Here is a 19,250-nt window from a genome sequence, read left to right on the forward strand (position 1 = left end):
GCTTTTGCTAGTGAAATATCTCATGTCCAATTCTACTTCCATATTTATTTTTTCATTAATTTTAATTCTTTTATTTAGACACGTGTCTCATTGAATGAGACTATACAGTTACAATGAATGTGCTCTTGATTAACAGGTAAACAAAAATTCATGCCAATACAGCTGTTTACAAGTTAAACAACCCCTATTCTACAGTGCGTCACGCATTAAATAAAAATAACAATACTTGTTTAAACAATAAGAAACAATTTTAACGAAAATTACTTGGTTAAATATTCTGCAATTGTATAAAAAAATTAAATTATTTTATTATTTTATCTTCAATAGTATTAGTAGTGACATCCGATAGGATATTGGTCGCATAACTTTTAATTAGGTATTACAGGATGGGCCTGAATTTTGATTATCCTGTTATTCAGGGGCAATAAAATGTTAAATTATAATAAATCTGTGAGTAATAAGTTTCATGATCTCTTTATTAAAAGAGATTCAGATTTTTCTACTTCTTTGAAAGTAAAATTTTTTTATAAAATAGTTCATCTAACAAAAGACATACAATGACTAAAAAACATTGATTTTTTGTCTTTTGTTGATTCATGTTTTGGATAAGAAATATAATATAAAATAAAAAAAATAGTTATATAAATGTAAACAAATACAAGAAATGTCGCAGTTTCTTTTTAAAACATTCATGAGTAAATAATAGCCTACAAATCTACAAGACTAATATTGATTAATATGCAAAATTTCCAAAGTTAGAATATATAATTTAAGAAAAATGTTTTATATAATATTGATAAGAACTTATTTGTTTTCCATTTACAATTTCGTTTTAATCACATGAATGTATATGTAAAATTAATTTGGTTAAAAAATATGCTAAACGTTTAAAATAACGTAACTAAACAAGTTTTACAAAAAAATTGTGTCGAATTTAAAAAAAATTAGCATCTTATTTTATCGGTTTTATTATGGATATTTCAGGGAAGACATAACGAAGACCTTAATTTTTTGTGTCAATGAATTTTCAAGTCCAAAGGTCAATTCAAATTTACATTTTGTTTATCTACAAAGTTAGATCCAGACAATACTGTTTAGGGAGATGAACAAACACTTTAGAAAATTTAAACCTTTAGGATATAAATTTAAAGATTTTGTAAAGAGCAAAGCCCTCATGGCCACTTCCTGGGTCTGTCACTGTGTTTATTGAGTTTTTAATTATTGACCAGTTTGATAATTTTTTTGTAAAAATACTTAAATATAAAATCTGCAAACGAATAATATATATATATACACTTTTATAAAAAAGAACGTCTAGGTTGATCATATATTATATATGATTAATAGTTCAAAAAACATTAGAATGATAAATATTTTATACCTGTACATAAAGAGTGAATGTTATAAGCTGTCTTTGAACGTTACAACTAATCTATATTGAGACTTAAAAAAACATTAAAGATCTGATTTAATAGTTTAAAATAAGAACATGTAAATATACAAAAAGAAAAGTCACGAACGTATTAACATTACTTTTGTTTGAAAATTTAGTTGTTTTATTGTGTTTGGACCCAGTTCTATAATTATTTTTAAAATCATGTAAAGCTATGTTTTAGAAGTTTGTAAAATTTCTCTTCAAATGAATTTCCTTGCAAATCGCTAAGTTATTATTGCAATATTTAAAATAATATCTGGTATTGAATTGCTCAACTTTCTTTTTTGCACAAGTTGAAAATTTATTTATATTATATAGGGACAAGTAATAAATAAAATTAGGAAATTTTTTGTGCCTGTCGGATATTTTTTGTATTAAACATTTCGAGACATTTCTTATCTCATCATCGTGTATAAAAATTGTCAACTTCTTGTATTGAAATGAAAGTTGAACAATTTTATCGATACTGTTTGAAGCACAAAAAAAATATACAGACTGGTATCTGTGTTTAACACTTGACAAGGTCATTAATAAAAATTTAACTTTAATCACAATTTAAAATATTAGTTTAGTATAATGTATATATATATATATGTATTTAGTTTTTCAAATTCTAAGAAAGTGAATACAATTTGAATAATTTTTTTATTTAAAATATAATATAAGATAAAGTTTGTTGAGTGTCATTTTATAGAAAAATGTAACAAATTTAAAACATGATGATTCGGTTCTTACATACTTTTAAATTCCTAAATCATCATCAAGATCCTCATCCTCGCCATCATATAAATCCTCAGGTTCATAAAAAATAGCTGTTTGGTTATTTTGATTTTTAGCTTCTATATAAGGTAAAGGAGTATCTCTTTTTTGCGTCATTTCCTGGTCATTTGTTTCTATTCGAAAAGATGCTTTAATTTCTTTCGTCGATTCTTGAATAGGTTTTTTTATTTTCTTAATTGAATCTTTTAAAATCTCTGTTGATATAATTTCATATGTTTTAACATCTTGGGTCACTATTTCAGTTTGATGTAAAATACTTCCTCCAAGTTTTTTATGAGTAAAATATCCCTCATAAACATAATTATTAATCTGTGTACTTTTTAAGTGTCCTTCTAATTTCACATAAGTTGTTCCCATAGTTTCTACATTTGGTAAATTAAGTTTTCCAAAATCTCTTCGATATATACAAATTAATTGTTTTGAGTTTTCTTTGACTTTCTCAATAAACCATATTGCTTTTTCAAAACCAACAGATAAACTGAGAGTACTCAGACAGTTTATAATAACTGTATCATGTCCAGCAGTTTGAAGATAATATTCCATTCTTTCTATAAAAGAATTTGTTTTATTTGAATTTATAGAATAAAAATCAGTCACATTTATGTTATTCAATGTTAATAAATTAAAATGATTAACATAAAGGTACTTTGGATTTGCAAATGAAATTACGTCAATTTCACAATCACATCTTCGCTTCTCAAACATTTTTAACCACCCTGTAATTAACGTTTCAGCAAAAGGTGCATCCAAACCTAAAAATTAAATAAAAATTTTTTATTTTCAAGTATTTCATTTAAATATTCACATACAATACTCTTATTTTTTTTTCTTTTTAACTTTTTTTTACCTTCATCTATTATTATAAATTTTGTACCCTCTAAAAGAGGTAAAAACTCAATGCTTGACATTATTAAAATTCACAACACAAATCTCTCTTTCTTTCTGTTTAAATGGCCTCTTGTATTAACAGGTAGCCAGTACAAAATGTTAATCCGGGTATAGTTACGTAGTCAAACGTAAATATATTGTTGTTGTCGTAGTTCAGCTTTAGGGTGGGTTCATTTCAAATTTGGTCTCCTCACTTCCCAGTCTATATAATGGTATGATATCTTGAGTTGTGAATTGAATTTAAAAGTTGCTCAGGTTTAGGATTGTACGGATGGGATAAGGTTTGAATTTGAATTTTGAGTTTACATGACTTAGATTCAATTCAGTAGACAGTAACTTATATTTAAATTTATTATTTGTTAAACTGTTTTATTTTCTTTTTCCTTTCACCTCCCTCCTCTCTTCCTCACCTTACTTAAATTAGTTAATTTATCGCAACTATATATTTACTTAATAGAAATTTAATTGTTCACTTAACTACACAATCACTTTACCCAAGGCGAAGAATCTACCAATTTCCATTGTAACTTCTTGATTAGGATTAAAAATCAATTCATCCAAATTTATGTCATGTGGATTAAAGTCTGGAATTTTAAGTGCTAAGAATGTGAAAAAGTTAGGTCTGCCAGAAGACAATATGGGGCAGAAACTCAATAAATGTTTGAGATCTTTATGTTCGGCCCCACAATCGCAACCAGGAGGAATGTTCCATCCCATCCTATTGAAGTGATCATCAGTACAGATGTGGGAAGTCCTCAGCCTAGTCACAGTGTTGATGTATCTCCTAGCCGCATCAATGCCCCGGAACCAAGGTCTTTTACTTTTGTAGCCCACTCTCAGGTAGTATTTGTTTCGTGATTGTGTACAGTCGGTGTATGGCCAAATCATTCTCTTTCAGGAATCAAGGTCTTTTTTAAAAACAGGTAATAGGTCACGGGGGGGTACACCGGAAAATTTACCAAATTGGAAATCCAATGTTTCTTTCGCTAGTCTGTCTGCTATATTATTGCCCTTAATTCCGACATGAGAAGGTATCCAGAGAAAACGAATTTGGCAACCGGTTGCCATCAGTTGAACAATCATTCTAGTGATCTTGATTATAAATGGGTGAGGGTTAGAGACAAACATTCTTTCCTTTAAATCTCGCAGAGATCCTCGAGAATCAGAAATGACAAGCACATTGTCAAGGCTTGTTTGAAGGGAATACTTTAATGCCGAGAAAATTGCATATAATTCAGCCGATTCAATGGACATCAGACCACTCAAGCGAACTCCAAACTTAACATTCAAAAGGGGTATGACGTAGCTGGCTCCAGAAAGTCCTCTTTTCGGGTCATTCGAACCGTCAGTGAAGATTTGTATGTAATCCGGGTATTCACGTTCGACAAATGTCTCAAATGCTCCGCCCGGATTAGAATCAACCCTTATTTCCAGACCCGAATCAATATCTACGAGAATCGGGATAGTCAGCTCCTCCCATGTAAAATCGAAAGTAGAAGGCTTAATTGATCTAGTACATCTGTGAGTCATGTTATTCAACTCGCGAAATGAATCCAATAGTGAAAATTTCAATGAGGAGATATTATTTCGGTACCGTTTGTCTAATATACATTTCTCAGAAAGCAATTGTAACTTAGGAATCAGGGGGTTCAAAGACCAAGAAAAATTCCTTATCATGTGTTTCCGACACAAGGTGGAACGTCTTAAATGTAGCGGAGGCTCATCCGATTCGGACATTAAGATACTGATAGGGGTTGACCTCATGCATCCCAATATTGTTCGGAGGGCTAGTGATTGTACTTTGTCAAGCTTTTCTAAATTAGACTGAGAGGCAGAAGAAAACAGCTGACAGCCCCATTCCAGATGCGATCTAACCAGTCCCCTATAGACCATCAACATAACAGTTGGGTTCGCTCCCCATGATATCCTAGACATTGCTTTAATTATGTTGATTGCTTTAGTAGCCTTTTTGACAAGATCGTGGATATGCAAGGACCAAGTCAGTCGTCGGTCCAAGTGGATTCCGAGGTAGACCAGCTCGTCCTGCATTTTGATTTTGTTATTATCGATTTTAAGAAAAACGTTATTACTTTTTTCTCGAGATTTAGAGAAAAGTGCAAGTTGTGATTTATTAGGAGCGATGGACAGGCCTACTTCAGCAAGCCATGGAGACAAGGTAGCAACTGCAATTTCAAGGGTATCTACTGCGTCTTGAATATTATCCGAACTGACGTACAAAAGTAAATCGTCAGCAAACATCAGGCGATTGATTGATTTAGGTAGAACATTGTCAATTTTACTGATTGCCAAATTGAAAAGAAGAGGAGACAAGACACCTCCCTGTGGTACACCTATATAGGAGACTTTGTAGTTGGAATTGTCTGAGGCGAAAAACAAATTTTTTGAAGCTATAAGAAATGATACAAAATTAACTATCCTGTCAGGAACTCTAAGCTCTACTAATCGATTGTAAATGGCCAATGGCAAAATATTACTAAAAGCTCCAACCAAATCGACAGCCAAGGCGACCGTATGTTTTCCCTTTAAAAAACTATCCTGTATATCGGTGACAAAAACAGAGACACAGTCAGTGGTGGAACGTCCCTTGCGGAAACCATACTGCATCAATGGCACACCTCCAACCGACTCAATATAGTGTTCGAGTCTTTTCTGGACCATTCTTTCAAATAATTTACTTACGGCCGATGTCAAGGAGATTGGTCGATAACCTTTTCCCTCGGGTTTCGGGATAAAGACGACTCTGGAATTTCTCCAGGTCGCTGGGTAAACAGACGAGAGAAAAAAACCATTAAAAATGGTAAGGAACAAATTCCGGGCGCGTGGAGGTAAATGACGTAAGATTGAATTAGAGATGGAATCTAGGCCCGGAGCTGAGTCTTTTTTGTTACTCATTAATGCAATATTGAGTTCAGTGATAGAGAAGGGGCAATTCATTCGATCATCAACGTTAATCCCTTCCATCAATGGTAGGTGAGTTGGGGGTATATTTTCTTTAACCAAATTTTTCTGTAAATTCTGAAAAATTTCGGAATTTGGATCATTACATATGTTAGTGCGTAGAGGTTGAGATGAAGTAGCGAAGGCCTTAACCTTGGACCAAATCTGTTTGGAACCCATTGAAGGTTCAACCGAATTGCAGAAATTTTCAAAGGAAACCTTTTTTTTGTTTCTAAGAAACCATTTAACCTCATTATCTGTCTCATCAAACTTAGATCTAGTTGAAGGTATTTGAGTTCTTAAAAACTCCTTCCTAGCCAATCTTCGTCGATTTAGAGCCTCCTCACAATCCTGATCCCACCATAGGGGTTTGGCTTTTCTTTTACCCGGGAGGTCAGTGGGATAGAAAGCCCCGGCAGATTGAAGTTCTTCTTTTATGGTGATTAGAAATTCTTCATACACTTCTGTTAGCAAATCATTCGATTCAATTCGTCGATATAGAGGATCTAGACGAGAATCTAATTGTACCGAAAACCCAGACCAGTCAACCTTTTTGGTATTCAATCGCTTGACTGATGCTTTCTGAAACTTAGCAGTTGCATCTGTGCAGGCAATAACCAAAAAGTGATCTGAGGAAAAGGTGTCTATTGTAACCTCAACAGTTGTTATGTTGCTCAAAGAGTCCGAGACAAATATTAAATCGATATTGCCTCCCGTTCTACCATTTCTATTCACGAACGTAGGTTCGCAGTCGTTGATAGGAATCATATCTGATTCCTCAATTACATCAGACAGGTGGTTGCCTCTGGTATTACAGAAACTAGATCCCCACATCAATGAATGGGCATTAAAGTCTCCCAGAAAAACGAGAGGATCATCCGGGGAACAACAGTCGATCAACCGTTTCCAAATTAGAGGGGGAATTTTCGTTGAGGGTGGAGCATAGGTCGAAAGAAATTGGATTTTCCAAGATTGGTAGAGATGGAAATGCCAACCGCGTCAACAAATGACCGGATAGAGACGGGAACCTGAAAGGGACAAACTGTGAGGTTTCTCTTAACTAGGAGTAGAGTACCACCTCCATGTTGTGCATTAGATCGATCGCATCTATAGGTCAAATAACCAGGCAACTGCCAGGTACTAGTTGCAGGAGTCAACCAGGTTTCGGTTATCGATAGCACATCAAGATCGTATATGTGTAATAATGACTCAACTTCAGCACGTTTATTGATAACGCTGTGGGCATTCCATGTGCCATACTTAATATATTTAGTGTTGAGAGACATCTTGTGATCAACAACTAAATCAATCAATGAGAAGAACAAAAAAGAACAAAAAAAAAAAAAAAACAAAAACCAAAATGGCAAAAAAAGAACAAAACAAAACACGTAACTCAAGCAAAGAACAAAAAAAATAGTACTACAAAATTATTTAATTATTTAATTATTTGTGTTGAGAACGAGTGACTTGAAGACGTCATGAGCAGTCGGTCTCAAGAATAAATTCATATAGAGTATTAAAATTAGCTTAAAGCCGAAAAAATAAAATTTAACTAACTTAATCTAAAGAATCAAGATGATAAGAATGTGATCGTTTTACTTTCTGAGAAAAGCAAAAGATGCTCCGTGGGTCTCCTTTAGCGGAGAGATCAAGTTCTCTTGCAAAGAGTCTATTAAGGCTGAACGTGAATCATTGAGATCAATCAATGAGTTAACAGCTTGAAGTTTTTCGTCAATTTTATATGCACTCATATCCTTAGAGATTTGGATGACTTGATCTTGATCTGTGTTAGTCACTTCATCAATTTGGAAGTTTTTCGAGAATGTGGGTTTGGGAACATCAATATTCAAATTAGCAGGTAAATCATTTGAGGAATTTGAGAAAGATTCCTCTCTCGCTGTTACTCTGTTGGTCAGATCTGGGTTCTCAGAGAAGAACAATAACTTAGCTTCATCCCTATTGCAGTTAGTACTGTATCTATGTTTGAGAATACCAAATTCAAATTTATAGACAGGGCATTCGGAAGAGGAAGCTAGATGAAGACCTTTGCAATTCTTGCATTTCGGTGGGAGATGACCGTTTGGACAAAATCTAGTCAAGTGTCTACCAGCACAAAATTCACAGCTAGGGTAAGTTGACCTACATTGATTCATATCATGACAAAATCGCTGACAACGGAAGCATCGGCGAGGGCGTTGAATTGAAGGGGTGATTTGAATCATAAATTCCCCCAATTGGATATATCGTGGGACTGTAGGAGATTCGAAAGTGAATTCAATTTTGTCCTGGATAGTATTATCCTCATTTACTAATCTTCTAATACTTGCAATGCTCTCCAAGTCCTTTGAGGAGCACACTCTAACTATGTCCTTGACAGATCTGTCCCAAGGGAACCAGGTGGTAAATCCCTTTTTTCGTAGGAAGGAGTCAGGGATTATTGCTCTATATCCAGCAGTAACAAGATCACGCGATTGGGCAAGGTCGTTGGCACTCTGCCAAAAGTCGCATACCACCTTGACTTGATTTTGGCCATTTCTAGTAATGAGTTTTTTACCGTGAATTAGGGGGGTAAGAAGGTCAATAACACAAATTGGATCTAATTTACCTATATTTCTGCCCCTAATAGTACTTTCAACCAGAACTACAAAGGGGGCTGGACTATTGGAAGTGTATAGAGATGGTACAGATTCATTGTACCATTCGAGGTCATTTTTGTCCCATAAGGTAGCCTCTTCATTGATCTTGGGAACTGCATCAATGTTATGTTTATCAATTTGAATCACTGATTCGAGTTGGAGAGAAAGAAGAGAATCGTTATCCACCAAAGTAGTCTTTTTTGGAGCGTGGAAAAAGGAACCGTTAGAAGAAGAATCAGAACCGGGTGAATTTCTCAGTCTTTTACCACTTGGATTTACCGAGGATTGGGGTGTGGAAGTGTCTTGTTGAGGTAATAACTGTGGGTTGCCACCGGTAGAAAGATCAAAATTTAAATTAAAAGCCGATTCATTAGGTAGACCATGGGTCCGGTCATCAGCTGCTGACTGAACTCTTTCTCGTTGAGACAAATCAGTATCACCTCTCATCGAGTGACTAGGCCGAGTTGGATCCCGCATCACTTCTCCGTTCACCAAAACACATTCCTCCTGGTTGTCCATATTTATTAGTTAGACGGAAATCTAAAAATAATTTATTAACTTTAATATTTTCATAAGATTAATATTTCTTAATATAAATTTAGTAAACTATATACAGATCCAACAATAATTAGTTAAATCAACCAATTCAAATAATAATAGTATGATTTGAAGCCGAAGACCGACCGCTCATCGATTTAAGCGTGAACTTTAGGCATAATATGTAATAATCCAAAAATCAACTCACACCACAAAATAGAAACGTTAAGATTAAGCAACTGAATTAAAATAACATAAGCCAACTAGAGAACAAAGTGACTGTGCATTTGCATAACTATTGCTGATAATAAAATAATTAATTCATAAAAAAAAAGCGATAATGCGTTTGGTGAGAAAAAGAAAGAGTGAGAAAACAAATTCAAAACTTACTTGCATAGAGTGTTAACCGTAGAAAATTTATGTATATAGCAATTAAAGCAAAATGTAAAATTTTTTCTTTTTTTTTTTCTTTTTTTCCCCTTTTTTCTTTTTTTTTTTTTTTTTTAAAGCAATATGACTAAATCAAGCATGTGTGGATGCAGAATTAAGAAAGGGAAAGGTATGAGAATTGTAGGTTTAAATAATGGAAAGGCAACAAAATTCAGCAAAAATTCCAAAGCAAGCAACTAGGTCCAGAATTATCCAAAGCAATATAGAGCGTAAATCTAATAAGTCTGTACCATGAATATCCATTAAATGCACAAGTAATGTAAGTTGTTGTAGATAGACGTTATGGGGTTATGTTGCCTCGTGTTTTGTAGAGAGGTATTCCTTTTTGTCTATAATTTTGTAGAAAATACATCACTTCCCCATTAGTATAGAAATCTTAGATTCTCTTTTTCAATAATTATAAGGATAATAGAATCCTCTTCAAATCGATGCGTATGGATTTAATTTATATTAAGCAGTAATGATTGTGAGGTTAGGATGACGTATAGCCTCGTGGTTAATAGTAGCCTAAGTTCGTTATTTAATCAGTTGAACAATTCGCACAAAATAACACTTTAAAAATTGGATGAAGTTAATTCTTCATCTTAATTAAATTAAATAAACACTTAATTTTTGAATAACACTAAAGTGAGATGAAATAGGTGGACGGAGACGGAGACGCTAGCGTCTATTCACTACCACCGACATTTTCGAACTCCACAACACAAATATTTACAATATTTACATTTTCATTTGCGTGCAAGGCACATGTCCAATGATCCCCTCCACAAATAGGCAGGGTTGTAAAGGTAATTTACTTATTATCCCAGTATACTGCTGGGGATTTTTTTTTTTAAAGAGGAACCTCTCTAATGTTACAGTTTATTGAAGAAGTAAAGGCTAATGCACACTAGTATCTTGAAGGCATTCGGTAACAAGATGCATGATATAAAAAAGGACACAAATATATGTCTGGCATTTTCTAACTCAGGGTCTTCATGGTGACGTATAAGAGTGAGTGAGAGAAATAAAGAATGCTTTTATTTCTCTCACTCTTATACGTTACCATGACGACCCTTCTCAAGTAACTGAGCTGTGACTGTACCCTAAAATTTCACCTAATAGACGTTTCACATTTCAGATGTTATATTTTCCACATTTTTCTATTTATAATATACATTGTATATAAATATTTATGCTTAAAATTTAAAATTTGTTGTTATTTTTTCAACAAAGGAAGATGAGTACATTATCTCGTTTACAGAAGTATGCATTATCCAGTATTGGTGCTTTAAGTGGTTTTGCATTTGTTTATTATGCATTAGATTCAGGAAAAATTAATAATAAATTGTATAAAAGTTCTACTGCTATAAGTAATTCAGTAAATTGGGACTACAATTGGGATAGGTAAATATTTTTTTATTGTTTTACAATTAAATTAAATTGAGTGAGTTTTTAAATTAGAAAATACTCTATACAAAAGTAGGTAGTTAATTAATTAATTTTTACATTAATAACAAATAAGTGTTAATGACAAATGAGCTGTACAATAATTAAGAGCGATTTGTTTTACATGTATGTACCGAAATAAATGTCTTATTTAATTTTTATTTTATTTCTATGATTTTAATAAATGTCTTTTAGGCGAGACCCAAAAAGTTTAGTAAAACCAGTAAAATTAACAACCCCAGAAGGTGAAAATGAATATAATAAAAAATGTGAAGCTAAAAAATCAAAGGCTGTTCGACATTTAATACTCATTAGACACGGTCAATATAATCGTCAAGGAAATACAGATGAAGAAAAAATTCTTACAATACTTGGTAATTATAATTTTTTTTAAATTATAGAATTGTACAAAATTTTATTGATCTAGACTTAAAAATTATTTATAAAATGTTTTTAAAGGTAGAAAGCAAGCTGAACTGACTGGTAAACGCTTAGCCGAATTAGGTTTGCCTTATTCCTTAATCGTAAAATCGACAATGAAAAGAGCACAAGAGACTTCGTCGATTATTGAACAATTTCTTCCAAATGTAAAAACTGCTAGTGACAGTATGATTGTGGAAGGTTATCCAATACCTCCAGAACCTCCAATAAGTTCCTGGAAACCTGAAGTTTCTGTAAGACTTTATTTATATATAATTAAACATATAGAACCAAAAATTTTGTAGGCATCAATATCATTTTAAGATGATTAAAAATTTTTTTATAGATTTTTCAAGATGGTTCACGAATAGAATCAGCGTTCCGAAAGTATTTTCATAGAGCACATGAAAATCAAACAGATGATTCTTATACAGTTCTTGTTTGTCATGCTAATGTGATTCGATATTTTGTTTGCAGGTCTGTAATTGTTACTTATTAATTATAAATTGAAATCAAATTGTAATAATAAGCCAATTTTTTTTCAGAGCATTACAATTTCCACCAGAAGCTTGGTTACGTATTTCTCTTAAACATGCTAGTATTACTTGGTTAACAATTCATCCAACTGGAAAGGTACATATAAAATGCCTTGGAGATGCTGGTCATTTGCCACAGGATTTTTTGACAACTAGTACTTAAATATTTTTTATGTCATTTTTAAAGAAAAACACATTTACCATGTTTCACATTATAATTAAATATAATTTTTAATAGAAAATTTTCTTTCTTTTTTTTACTTTTTAACAAGTGCTTCTTCTTCCTCTTATGAAAACAATTTTTTTCAGTGGTAAACAAAAAAGGTATTTCAAGATTAAATAAAAAAAGTAACACAGTTTTTTAAAAAAATTTCATTTTGTAAAATTTTGATTTCATTATCAGCAGTTTAAATCAATGTTAGCGTATTAAATTGAAAAGGGTTTAATTTTTTATTATTTGATTTTAAAGATAACTATATAAAAAATTAAATGCCAAACTGTTTCTTGAAGAAACAATGTAAACACTCAAGAAATTTTAAATTAATCTTAAACATTACATATAAAAAAATTATACTAAACGTTTGAAAATTAAAGTACTTTTCATTTGGAGATTTTTACTCGTCATCACTGTTATGGCCTCCACTTCTGGGTTTTGGTCCTCCTGCTCGTTTTGCCATTATTATCTGATCGACTTTAAGAATGGTGCAGGCTGCATTCACAGCATATTTTAAGGCCCATTGCTTTGTCAAAAACAAGTCTAAAATTCCAGCTTTAACAGAGTCAACCATTTCCCCACTTCCTTCCTGTAATTTGAAATTAAATTATATTTGATTATCTGTAAAGAAAAAACACATTTTTTTAAGATTCATTTTAAATACATACACTACTATCAAAACCATAAGTTTTATTTCCCTCCTTGTGAGAAGCATACAGTTTTGAGAGAAGTTCTGATGGTTGGCTACCGTTATTTTCAGCCAAAATTTTGGGAAAAACTTCTAAAGCCAAAGCAAATTTACGCACAGCATATTGTTCAAGACCGGGTAATGTATTTGCAAATTCAGCTATTTGAAATGCCAATTCAACTTCGGTAGCACCTCCACCAGAAACAAAACGTCCGTCTCGAGTCATTCCCTTATAAGTGTTAACCCCATCGTCAATAGCACGTTCAATGTCGTCCATATAATTTTCAGTAGATCCACGAATTACAACTGTGCTAATTCGACTGTCCTTTCCTTCCATACTGAAGACAACAACAGCTGTATCGCCTAATTCATCAATGTGAACACTGCTTGCAAATCCCATTTCTTCCGAAGTAGGTGGCGCCTGAAACAAAATTAATATTGAAATTAGTAAATTACTTGATATTTCGTTTCATAAATCCATAGAAATTGTTACACTTACTAATTTTGTAAGTGCTGTGGCACCGACTGCTTTGCAAAGTCTTCTAATATCAAATTTACTTGGAAGTCGTACAGCCATCAAATTGTACTTGTTAATATAATGAAGAGCCATATCACCAAATTTTCCACCAGAAACAATTACTTCAGCTCCGGCATCTGCAATTGACTTGATCTGAGCTTCAAGCATTGACTCTTCTCCTCTGGAGAAATTTAAAAGTTCATCGGCTGATTTTATTAGAACAGTTCCTTTTGTTTCAGTAGGTGTGATATCAACAGGGCAGGTATATACTACTACTTTGCAATTCATTTTTTTTGTGACATCGCCTTCAACTTGACGTTTGAAAACCATTCCTTGGACTATCTGAGATGACTGAATTCCACAACCAATAATTTTGCAAACTCTAACATTATCCACATTAAAATGGGAATTTTCTGTCAGAATAGAAACGCAAGCTTGTGAAATAAGGGAAGTAAGAAAATCTTCTCGTCCATATTGTTTACTCATAACAGAGGTTCTAATTCCCCCCTTAATTTGTTCAAGGTCACGTAGATCTTTCACTTCAAAAACAACTTGTTGAAGAAGAATTTCAAGGGACTTTTCAAGGGCAGTTTCATAACCCTCAACGATTTCAGAAGTTGTGATACCCTGGAACATACAAGAAATTCACTTAATTTGAATATCTAATTTAAAAGATAGTTTAAACGTACCAAACGTAAAAGATCTTCAGCAGCTTCGAGAAGTGCACCAGCAAAGATTATGACAAAATTTGTACCATCTCCAACCTCTGCTTCCTGCATTTCTGAAGCAAGCACCATCAGTTTTGCAGCTGGATGTTCAACTTCTAATTCTTTTATAATTGTGGCAGCATCACTCGTGACAATAAGTTTTTCGATATGATTTATTATCATTTTATTCATTCCATTCGGTCCGTAAGCAGTACGCACAGATTGAGCGAATTGTTTGCAAGCGTTTATATTTCTAAATATTGCTTCTTCAAGCCCAGTGAAATACTAAAACAAATTTAAATTGTTAATTCTTATACTTTGATAATCAAAATAATTGTATTCATTAATAATTTTTTATGAATTTAAAACTTTTTTTAATGCGACAATTCACTTTGAGAATTTCTTATTATTTATTCATTTACTTGAAAAATTTTAATTTAGAAGAATATAATAATTCATCAACTTTTTTTCATTTATGCCCTTATAAGGAAATGTACCAAGAGGCATGGTCGCGTCTCAAAATATATAACCTAACTACTGACAAAAATAATATTTAATAACATTTAATTCACTAAATTGTTAATTATTTAAACAATACTTACTCTGGCACCGTCTTTCAACATTTGTGCCATGCCAGGGGCCTTTGGAACGTGTAAAGCCATTTTTTTCTTTAAAAAAGTGAGGATATTTATTTCAGAAGATCTCAAAACTTTCTTGAAGGAAACTAAATTAATTAGAATGAAGTTAGTTGCAATTGATATTTGGTAATCGTCTTTTTTTCAAACATTCTGAACATAGTAGCATTTCTGTTAAGGTGAAATCACATGTAGACGTAGTGCTGATTCTACAACAACTTTTTTTTTATCTAATTGCTCGACTTAAAGCCTAAGCACAACTAAGTCGGGAACAGGATATGTAACTGCGCAATCCTGCTTAAGGGTACTGTCACAACAATTTCCATTGTCGCCACTCGCCATTTATGCTGTGACTGTACCCTCATAATTTATATTTGAAAAAAATTCATTGATAATGAAAATTTATACATAAATAAATAAAATAAAATTACTTATTTATGCCGTTTAATGAGTCAATAAATTCATAAAGAAGAAATGACGTTAATTCAATTTGCAATTTTAACTGGTGAGATGTTTTCATTTGAATTTATGTTTTTTATTAGTTAAGTTTTATTTGTTTATATTTTACTATTTTTCACATTGTAATTTCTTTTTTATTAAGTAAAAATTGTAAATTTTTTATATTAAATGTGTATATATAACTCTATTTTTTATTGTTATTATTTAATTTGAATACACAAGTTTTAAATTTCTTTATCTGATTTGCTTAATAGGAATATGAAATGTATTTTTTTTCTTCCTCGTAGGAAGCTTTATAGTGATGACAATTTTCGAACTTCCTAAAATTAATTATTTTAATAAATTTTTAACTGATATGGTTATATTGCGACATGAGGAACAAATGTCCGGATGTGTGTGTGTGTGTGTGTGTGTGTGTGGATGGCACCACTTCTTGTGTACAAATTATCTCAAACAAATGTTGACGGATCGCCCTGAAATTTTGCATGTTAATTCTACTTACTAATTTCAAAAATCGGACATAAGGATTTCCAAAAATATCCACACAATTTTTTTTGGGACCATTTTTTCAAAAAATTAAAAATACATTTTTTGATAAAAAAGCTTTTTATTATAAAAATTTCACTTTATTTATTCTAAAAACGTATTGTTTGCGTTAAAACGAATTTTTTAACCTATATTAAGTTCATATTTTATCTAAATTTATAAAATTAATCGTTATTTTTAACGTCAACAAAACATAAATAAATTCGAAAGAACTTAAAAAAAAAAGAAAAATTTAAGAATTAACAAAAACTTCTTCAGGAAATGCAAAATTGAAATAAATTAAATTAAAAGTATTAAAAAATTTTTTTTTCTAATGTAAATTAAATTAAATATTTTCTGCGAGGAAGCATAATGTTCGTGAAATGAACATCACCTTTATGTAATATAAATGTCCACCCCTTCTTGTTTTTTAATTATCTTTAATTTATTTCAGTCAGTGATAGTTGTAGTGTAGACCAATCTAAAGATATAAGCGGACCAACTTTAGTTCGACTAGTAACTAATGCAGAATCGAAAACTGGGCAAATATTGAAAGGTCATGTTTCCTATAAAGCAATTGTTCCTGATGATAAGCAGAAGATAGAAGTATTAATAAAATTTTGTTATTTGTGTGCTACCTGAAATTTTCTTATTTAGTTATATAATGATAATTTTTTAATTATACAGAATATATTAAAAACATGGACCTCATTACCGAACGTAAATGTAATTTTAACGAGTGGTGGTACAGGGTTCTCTGATCGCGATGTAACCCCAGAAGCAACAAAAAATGTAATAGAAAAGGAAACTCCAGGAATTTCATTCGCAATGTTAAATGCTAGTTTAAAAGTTACACAGATGGCTATGCTTACAAGGTATCGCAAGTTTTACTCATCATAGTAAGATGAATGTTTTTCATTTTTTAAATATTCATATTCAATATGTATAAATATGGTCTATTTAAGGCTTACTAGCGGAATTCGGAACAAAACACTTATTATTAATCTACCAGGATCACCGAAAGCTGTCACAGAATGTTTGGAAGCAATTGCGATTGCAATACCTCATGCAGTGGATTTAATTTTAAATAATAATTCAGAAATCACTCATGTGCATAAAATGATTCAAACTACACAGCAACATACTTGTGTTCATAAGACGGAAATTCTTTATTCAGTAAGTGAATATAAAAGTCATAACTTGAAATCTTTTCTTTTTAGAACTCTCTCAACAAGTATTTTTAAAACTTAATGCTTGATGTAGATATGAATCCTTTTTTCGCTCGTTTCTTAGCAAATAGAAGAAAGAAGGATAAGACAATCTCCGTATCCGATGATATCTGTTGAATCTGCATTTAAATTAATTGAAGAAAACGTAACCATGGGTGAAATTGAAATTATCAGTGCATGGAATGCATTTGGTAGAATATTACGCGAAAATGTATTTTCAGTCGTCAACTTACCACCTTTCAGAGCTTCAGTCAAAGACGGTTATGCAGTTTTAGATACTGATGGCAAAGGACTTCGTAAAGTTATAGGAAGTTCAGACGCTGGTGACGCTGTAAATATTTATTATTTATTTATAATTTTTTGTGGGACACCAATTATTGATTTTAGCTCAACTTTAATTAAAAGAAGAAATATTTAATTTTATTCGATATCATATTTAAGAGATTAAATTTTTACGTTATTTTATTTATTTGCATGGACTTATATTTTCAGCCAAACCTTTTACATTTGAATTCTGGAACTTGTGTATGGGTAAATACTGGAGCACCTGTACCAAATAGTAAGCTGTGGACAAATTTATATTGAAAAATTTTCATTTAAAATTATTTGGGCCTTCTCTAACGTCTGTAAAATAATAAATGTTACTTGAATACCATTTAACATTAAATTAATCCAGGACAGAGATTAATACTATAGTTATTATAAAAAAATATTATATTTGATAGAGATAACAAGATTTTTATATTTATATGTATATATCCGAGGAAGGTATCAATCAACACTACTGTACAATAAAATTACAATTTTTTTTCTTTAATAACTAGATGCGACAGCTGTAGTACAAGTAGAGGATACGATAGTAAAAGAATATAATTCTAATGGAAAAGAAATTGAAATTGAAATTCTTATTCAGCCTACAGCAGGACAAGATATTAGGTAAAAAAAAGTTATTCGAGTATTAGTGAAATAAATTGAAATATCTGTGTATGCATATTAAAAATTTTAATGCATTTTCAAGATCTGTCGGTAGTGATTTACAAGAAGGAGCATTAGTTTTAAATGCAAACACAAAAATTTGTGAAGTTGAAATTGGACTTTTAATTTCTTGTGGCTGCTTGCATGTAAAGGTGTCAAAACTTCCAATGATAGGTGTATTATCCACTGGAAATGAATTGCAATCTATGGGAGAATCGTTAAAATCAGGTCATATATATGACAGTAACAAAATTACTTTGATGTCTATGTTAAAGAACTTTACTTGTGTTCCAATTGATTTCGGGATTGTTGTGGATAAGTAAATATTTAGCTTTATTTTATAGGATTAAATATTTTCATAAAATAATATAAGTATAATTTTTTTTCTTTTAGTAAAACAGAAATAATACATGCTCTTCAAAGAGCATTAAATGAAGTTGATATTTTGGTGACTAGTGGCTCCGTGTCAATGGGCGATAAAGACTTTTTAAAACCAGTTCTTGAACAAAATTTTCACGCAGTTGTGCATTTTGGTAAAGATGTATTTATTTTATTTTTAATCAATTGATCAAGTTAATAATTGACATGTTCTTATTAAGAATGCATTTATTTAAAAGATTTTTTTCTCTATGTCTTAATAGGACGTCTCAATATGAAACCTGGGAAGCCGATGACTTTTGCAACTTGTAATTTTCATAACAAGAAAAAATTTATTGTATGTTTACCTGGAAATCCTGTCTCAGCAGTGGTTACTGCTTATCTATTTTTACAACCGATAATTAATCGATTAAATGGAAATAATTCTAAGCCTATAATCATTTCGTCAAAAGTAATTAAACAATTATGTGCTATTTTTTTTATTACATCAATTGAATGTTTTTAAAATTATTTCATAATAATTTCACAGATAACTTTCTCACATCAGTTAGATGTTAGGCCAGAATATTTGAGAGTTATTTTACAGTGGAATGATTCTGATCCTTATCCTCAAGCTTACAATACTGGAAATCAAACTAGTAGTAGGTTGTTGAATTGCAAAAGTGCAAATGCATTGTTATTGCTTCCCGGCAAAACTGAAGAAATAATGCTGATTAAAAAAGGAGATTTAGTAAAAGCCATGTTATTAAACATCAATCAATGTATTCTTGAATAATAAATATGCTATTACATTGTAGGTAAAGAATTTATTTTCTTCATTTTTACGTCCTTTATTAATATTTGAATGGAAATCCC

General features: G+C 31.5%; 5 protein-coding genes across 7 annotated transcripts; 2 read left to right on the forward strand and 3 right to left on the reverse strand.

Moving 5' to 3' along the window:
• Positions 1 to 1,791: 1,791 nt before the first annotated feature.
• LOC127283435 (uncharacterized) lies at positions 1,792 to 10,479 on the reverse strand. 3 transcript variants are annotated; one of them, XM_051308304.1, is made up of 3 exons: positions 10,382 to 10,479; positions 3,063 to 3,133; positions 1,792 to 2,967 (listed from the first exon to the last, which is right to left on the reverse strand). In XM_051308304.1, exons 2-3 carry the CDS (start codon positions 3,121 to 3,123, stop codon positions 2,177 to 2,179), a joined length of 852 nt encoding a protein of 283 aa, XP_051164261.1. In that variant the 5' UTR covers positions 3,124 to 3,133; positions 10,382 to 10,479; the 3' UTR covers positions 1,792 to 2,176. The 3 variants fall into 3 exon arrangements, with proteins under 3 accessions (XP_051164261.1, XP_051164263.1, XP_051164262.1); XM_051308306.1 differs by lacking the exon at positions 10,382 to 10,479 and having other exon boundaries at positions 2,622 to 2,763; positions 2,885 to 2,967; positions 3,063 to 3,406; XM_051308305.1 differs by lacking the exon at positions 10,382 to 10,479 and having other exon boundaries at positions 2,625 to 2,763; positions 2,862 to 2,967; positions 3,063 to 3,406.
• Positions 7,651 to 10,375, reverse strand: LOC127283426 (uncharacterized). Its single transcript, XM_051308289.1, has 2 exons — positions 9,915 to 10,375; positions 7,651 to 9,237 (listed from the first exon to the last, which is right to left on the reverse strand). The coding sequence occupies exon 2, from the start codon at positions 9,214 to 9,216 to the stop codon at positions 7,657 to 7,659; it is 1,560 nt and encodes a 519-aa protein (XP_051164246.1). The 5' UTR covers positions 9,217 to 9,237; positions 9,915 to 10,375; the 3' UTR covers positions 7,651 to 7,656.
• A 309-nt stretch (positions 10,480 to 10,788) lies between the features above and the next one.
• Positions 10,789 to 12,310, forward strand: LOC127283341 (serine/threonine-protein phosphatase Pgam5, mitochondrial-like). Its single transcript, XM_051308129.1, has 5 exons — positions 10,789 to 11,070; positions 11,308 to 11,486; positions 11,572 to 11,786; positions 11,879 to 12,009; positions 12,078 to 12,310. The coding sequence occupies exons 1-5, from the start codon at positions 10,904 to 10,906 to the stop codon at positions 12,229 to 12,231; spliced, it is 846 nt and encodes a 281-aa protein (XP_051164086.1). The 5' UTR covers positions 10,789 to 10,903; the 3' UTR covers positions 12,232 to 12,310.
• Positions 12,311 to 12,494: 184 nt separating this feature from the next.
• LOC127283339 (T-complex protein 1 subunit theta) lies at positions 12,495 to 14,961 on the reverse strand. Its single transcript, XM_051308126.1, has 5 exons — positions 14,797 to 14,961; positions 14,177 to 14,479; positions 13,470 to 14,114; positions 12,951 to 13,391; positions 12,495 to 12,871 (listed from the first exon to the last, which is right to left on the reverse strand). Exons 1-5 carry the CDS (start codon positions 14,854 to 14,856, stop codon positions 12,683 to 12,685), a joined length of 1,638 nt encoding a protein of 545 aa, XP_051164083.1. The 5' UTR covers positions 14,857 to 14,961; the 3' UTR covers positions 12,495 to 12,682.
• Positions 14,962 to 15,138: 177 nt separating this feature from the next.
• On the forward strand, positions 15,139 to 19,191 carry LOC127283337 (molybdenum cofactor synthesis protein cinnamon). Its single transcript, XM_051308124.1, has 11 exons — positions 15,139 to 15,334; positions 16,268 to 16,419; positions 16,501 to 16,688; positions 16,779 to 16,989; positions 17,107 to 17,373; positions 17,535 to 17,601; positions 17,867 to 17,978; positions 18,061 to 18,336; positions 18,411 to 18,550; positions 18,659 to 18,846; positions 18,925 to 19,191. Exons 1-11 carry the CDS (start codon positions 15,304 to 15,306, stop codon positions 19,168 to 19,170), a joined length of 1,878 nt encoding a protein of 625 aa, XP_051164081.1. The 5' UTR covers positions 15,139 to 15,303; the 3' UTR covers positions 19,171 to 19,191.
• The last annotated feature ends 59 nt before the right edge of the window (positions 19,192 to 19,250 follow it).

The sequence above is a fragment of the Leptopilina boulardi genome, unplaced genomic scaffold (assembly GCF_019393585.1).
Source record: "Leptopilina boulardi isolate dan_hultmark-lab unplaced genomic scaffold, ZJU_Lbou_2.1 LbouV2_31, whole genome shotgun sequence".
In the NCBI taxonomy this organism is placed as follows: domain Eukaryota; kingdom Metazoa; phylum Arthropoda; class Insecta; order Hymenoptera; family Figitidae; genus Leptopilina; species Leptopilina boulardi.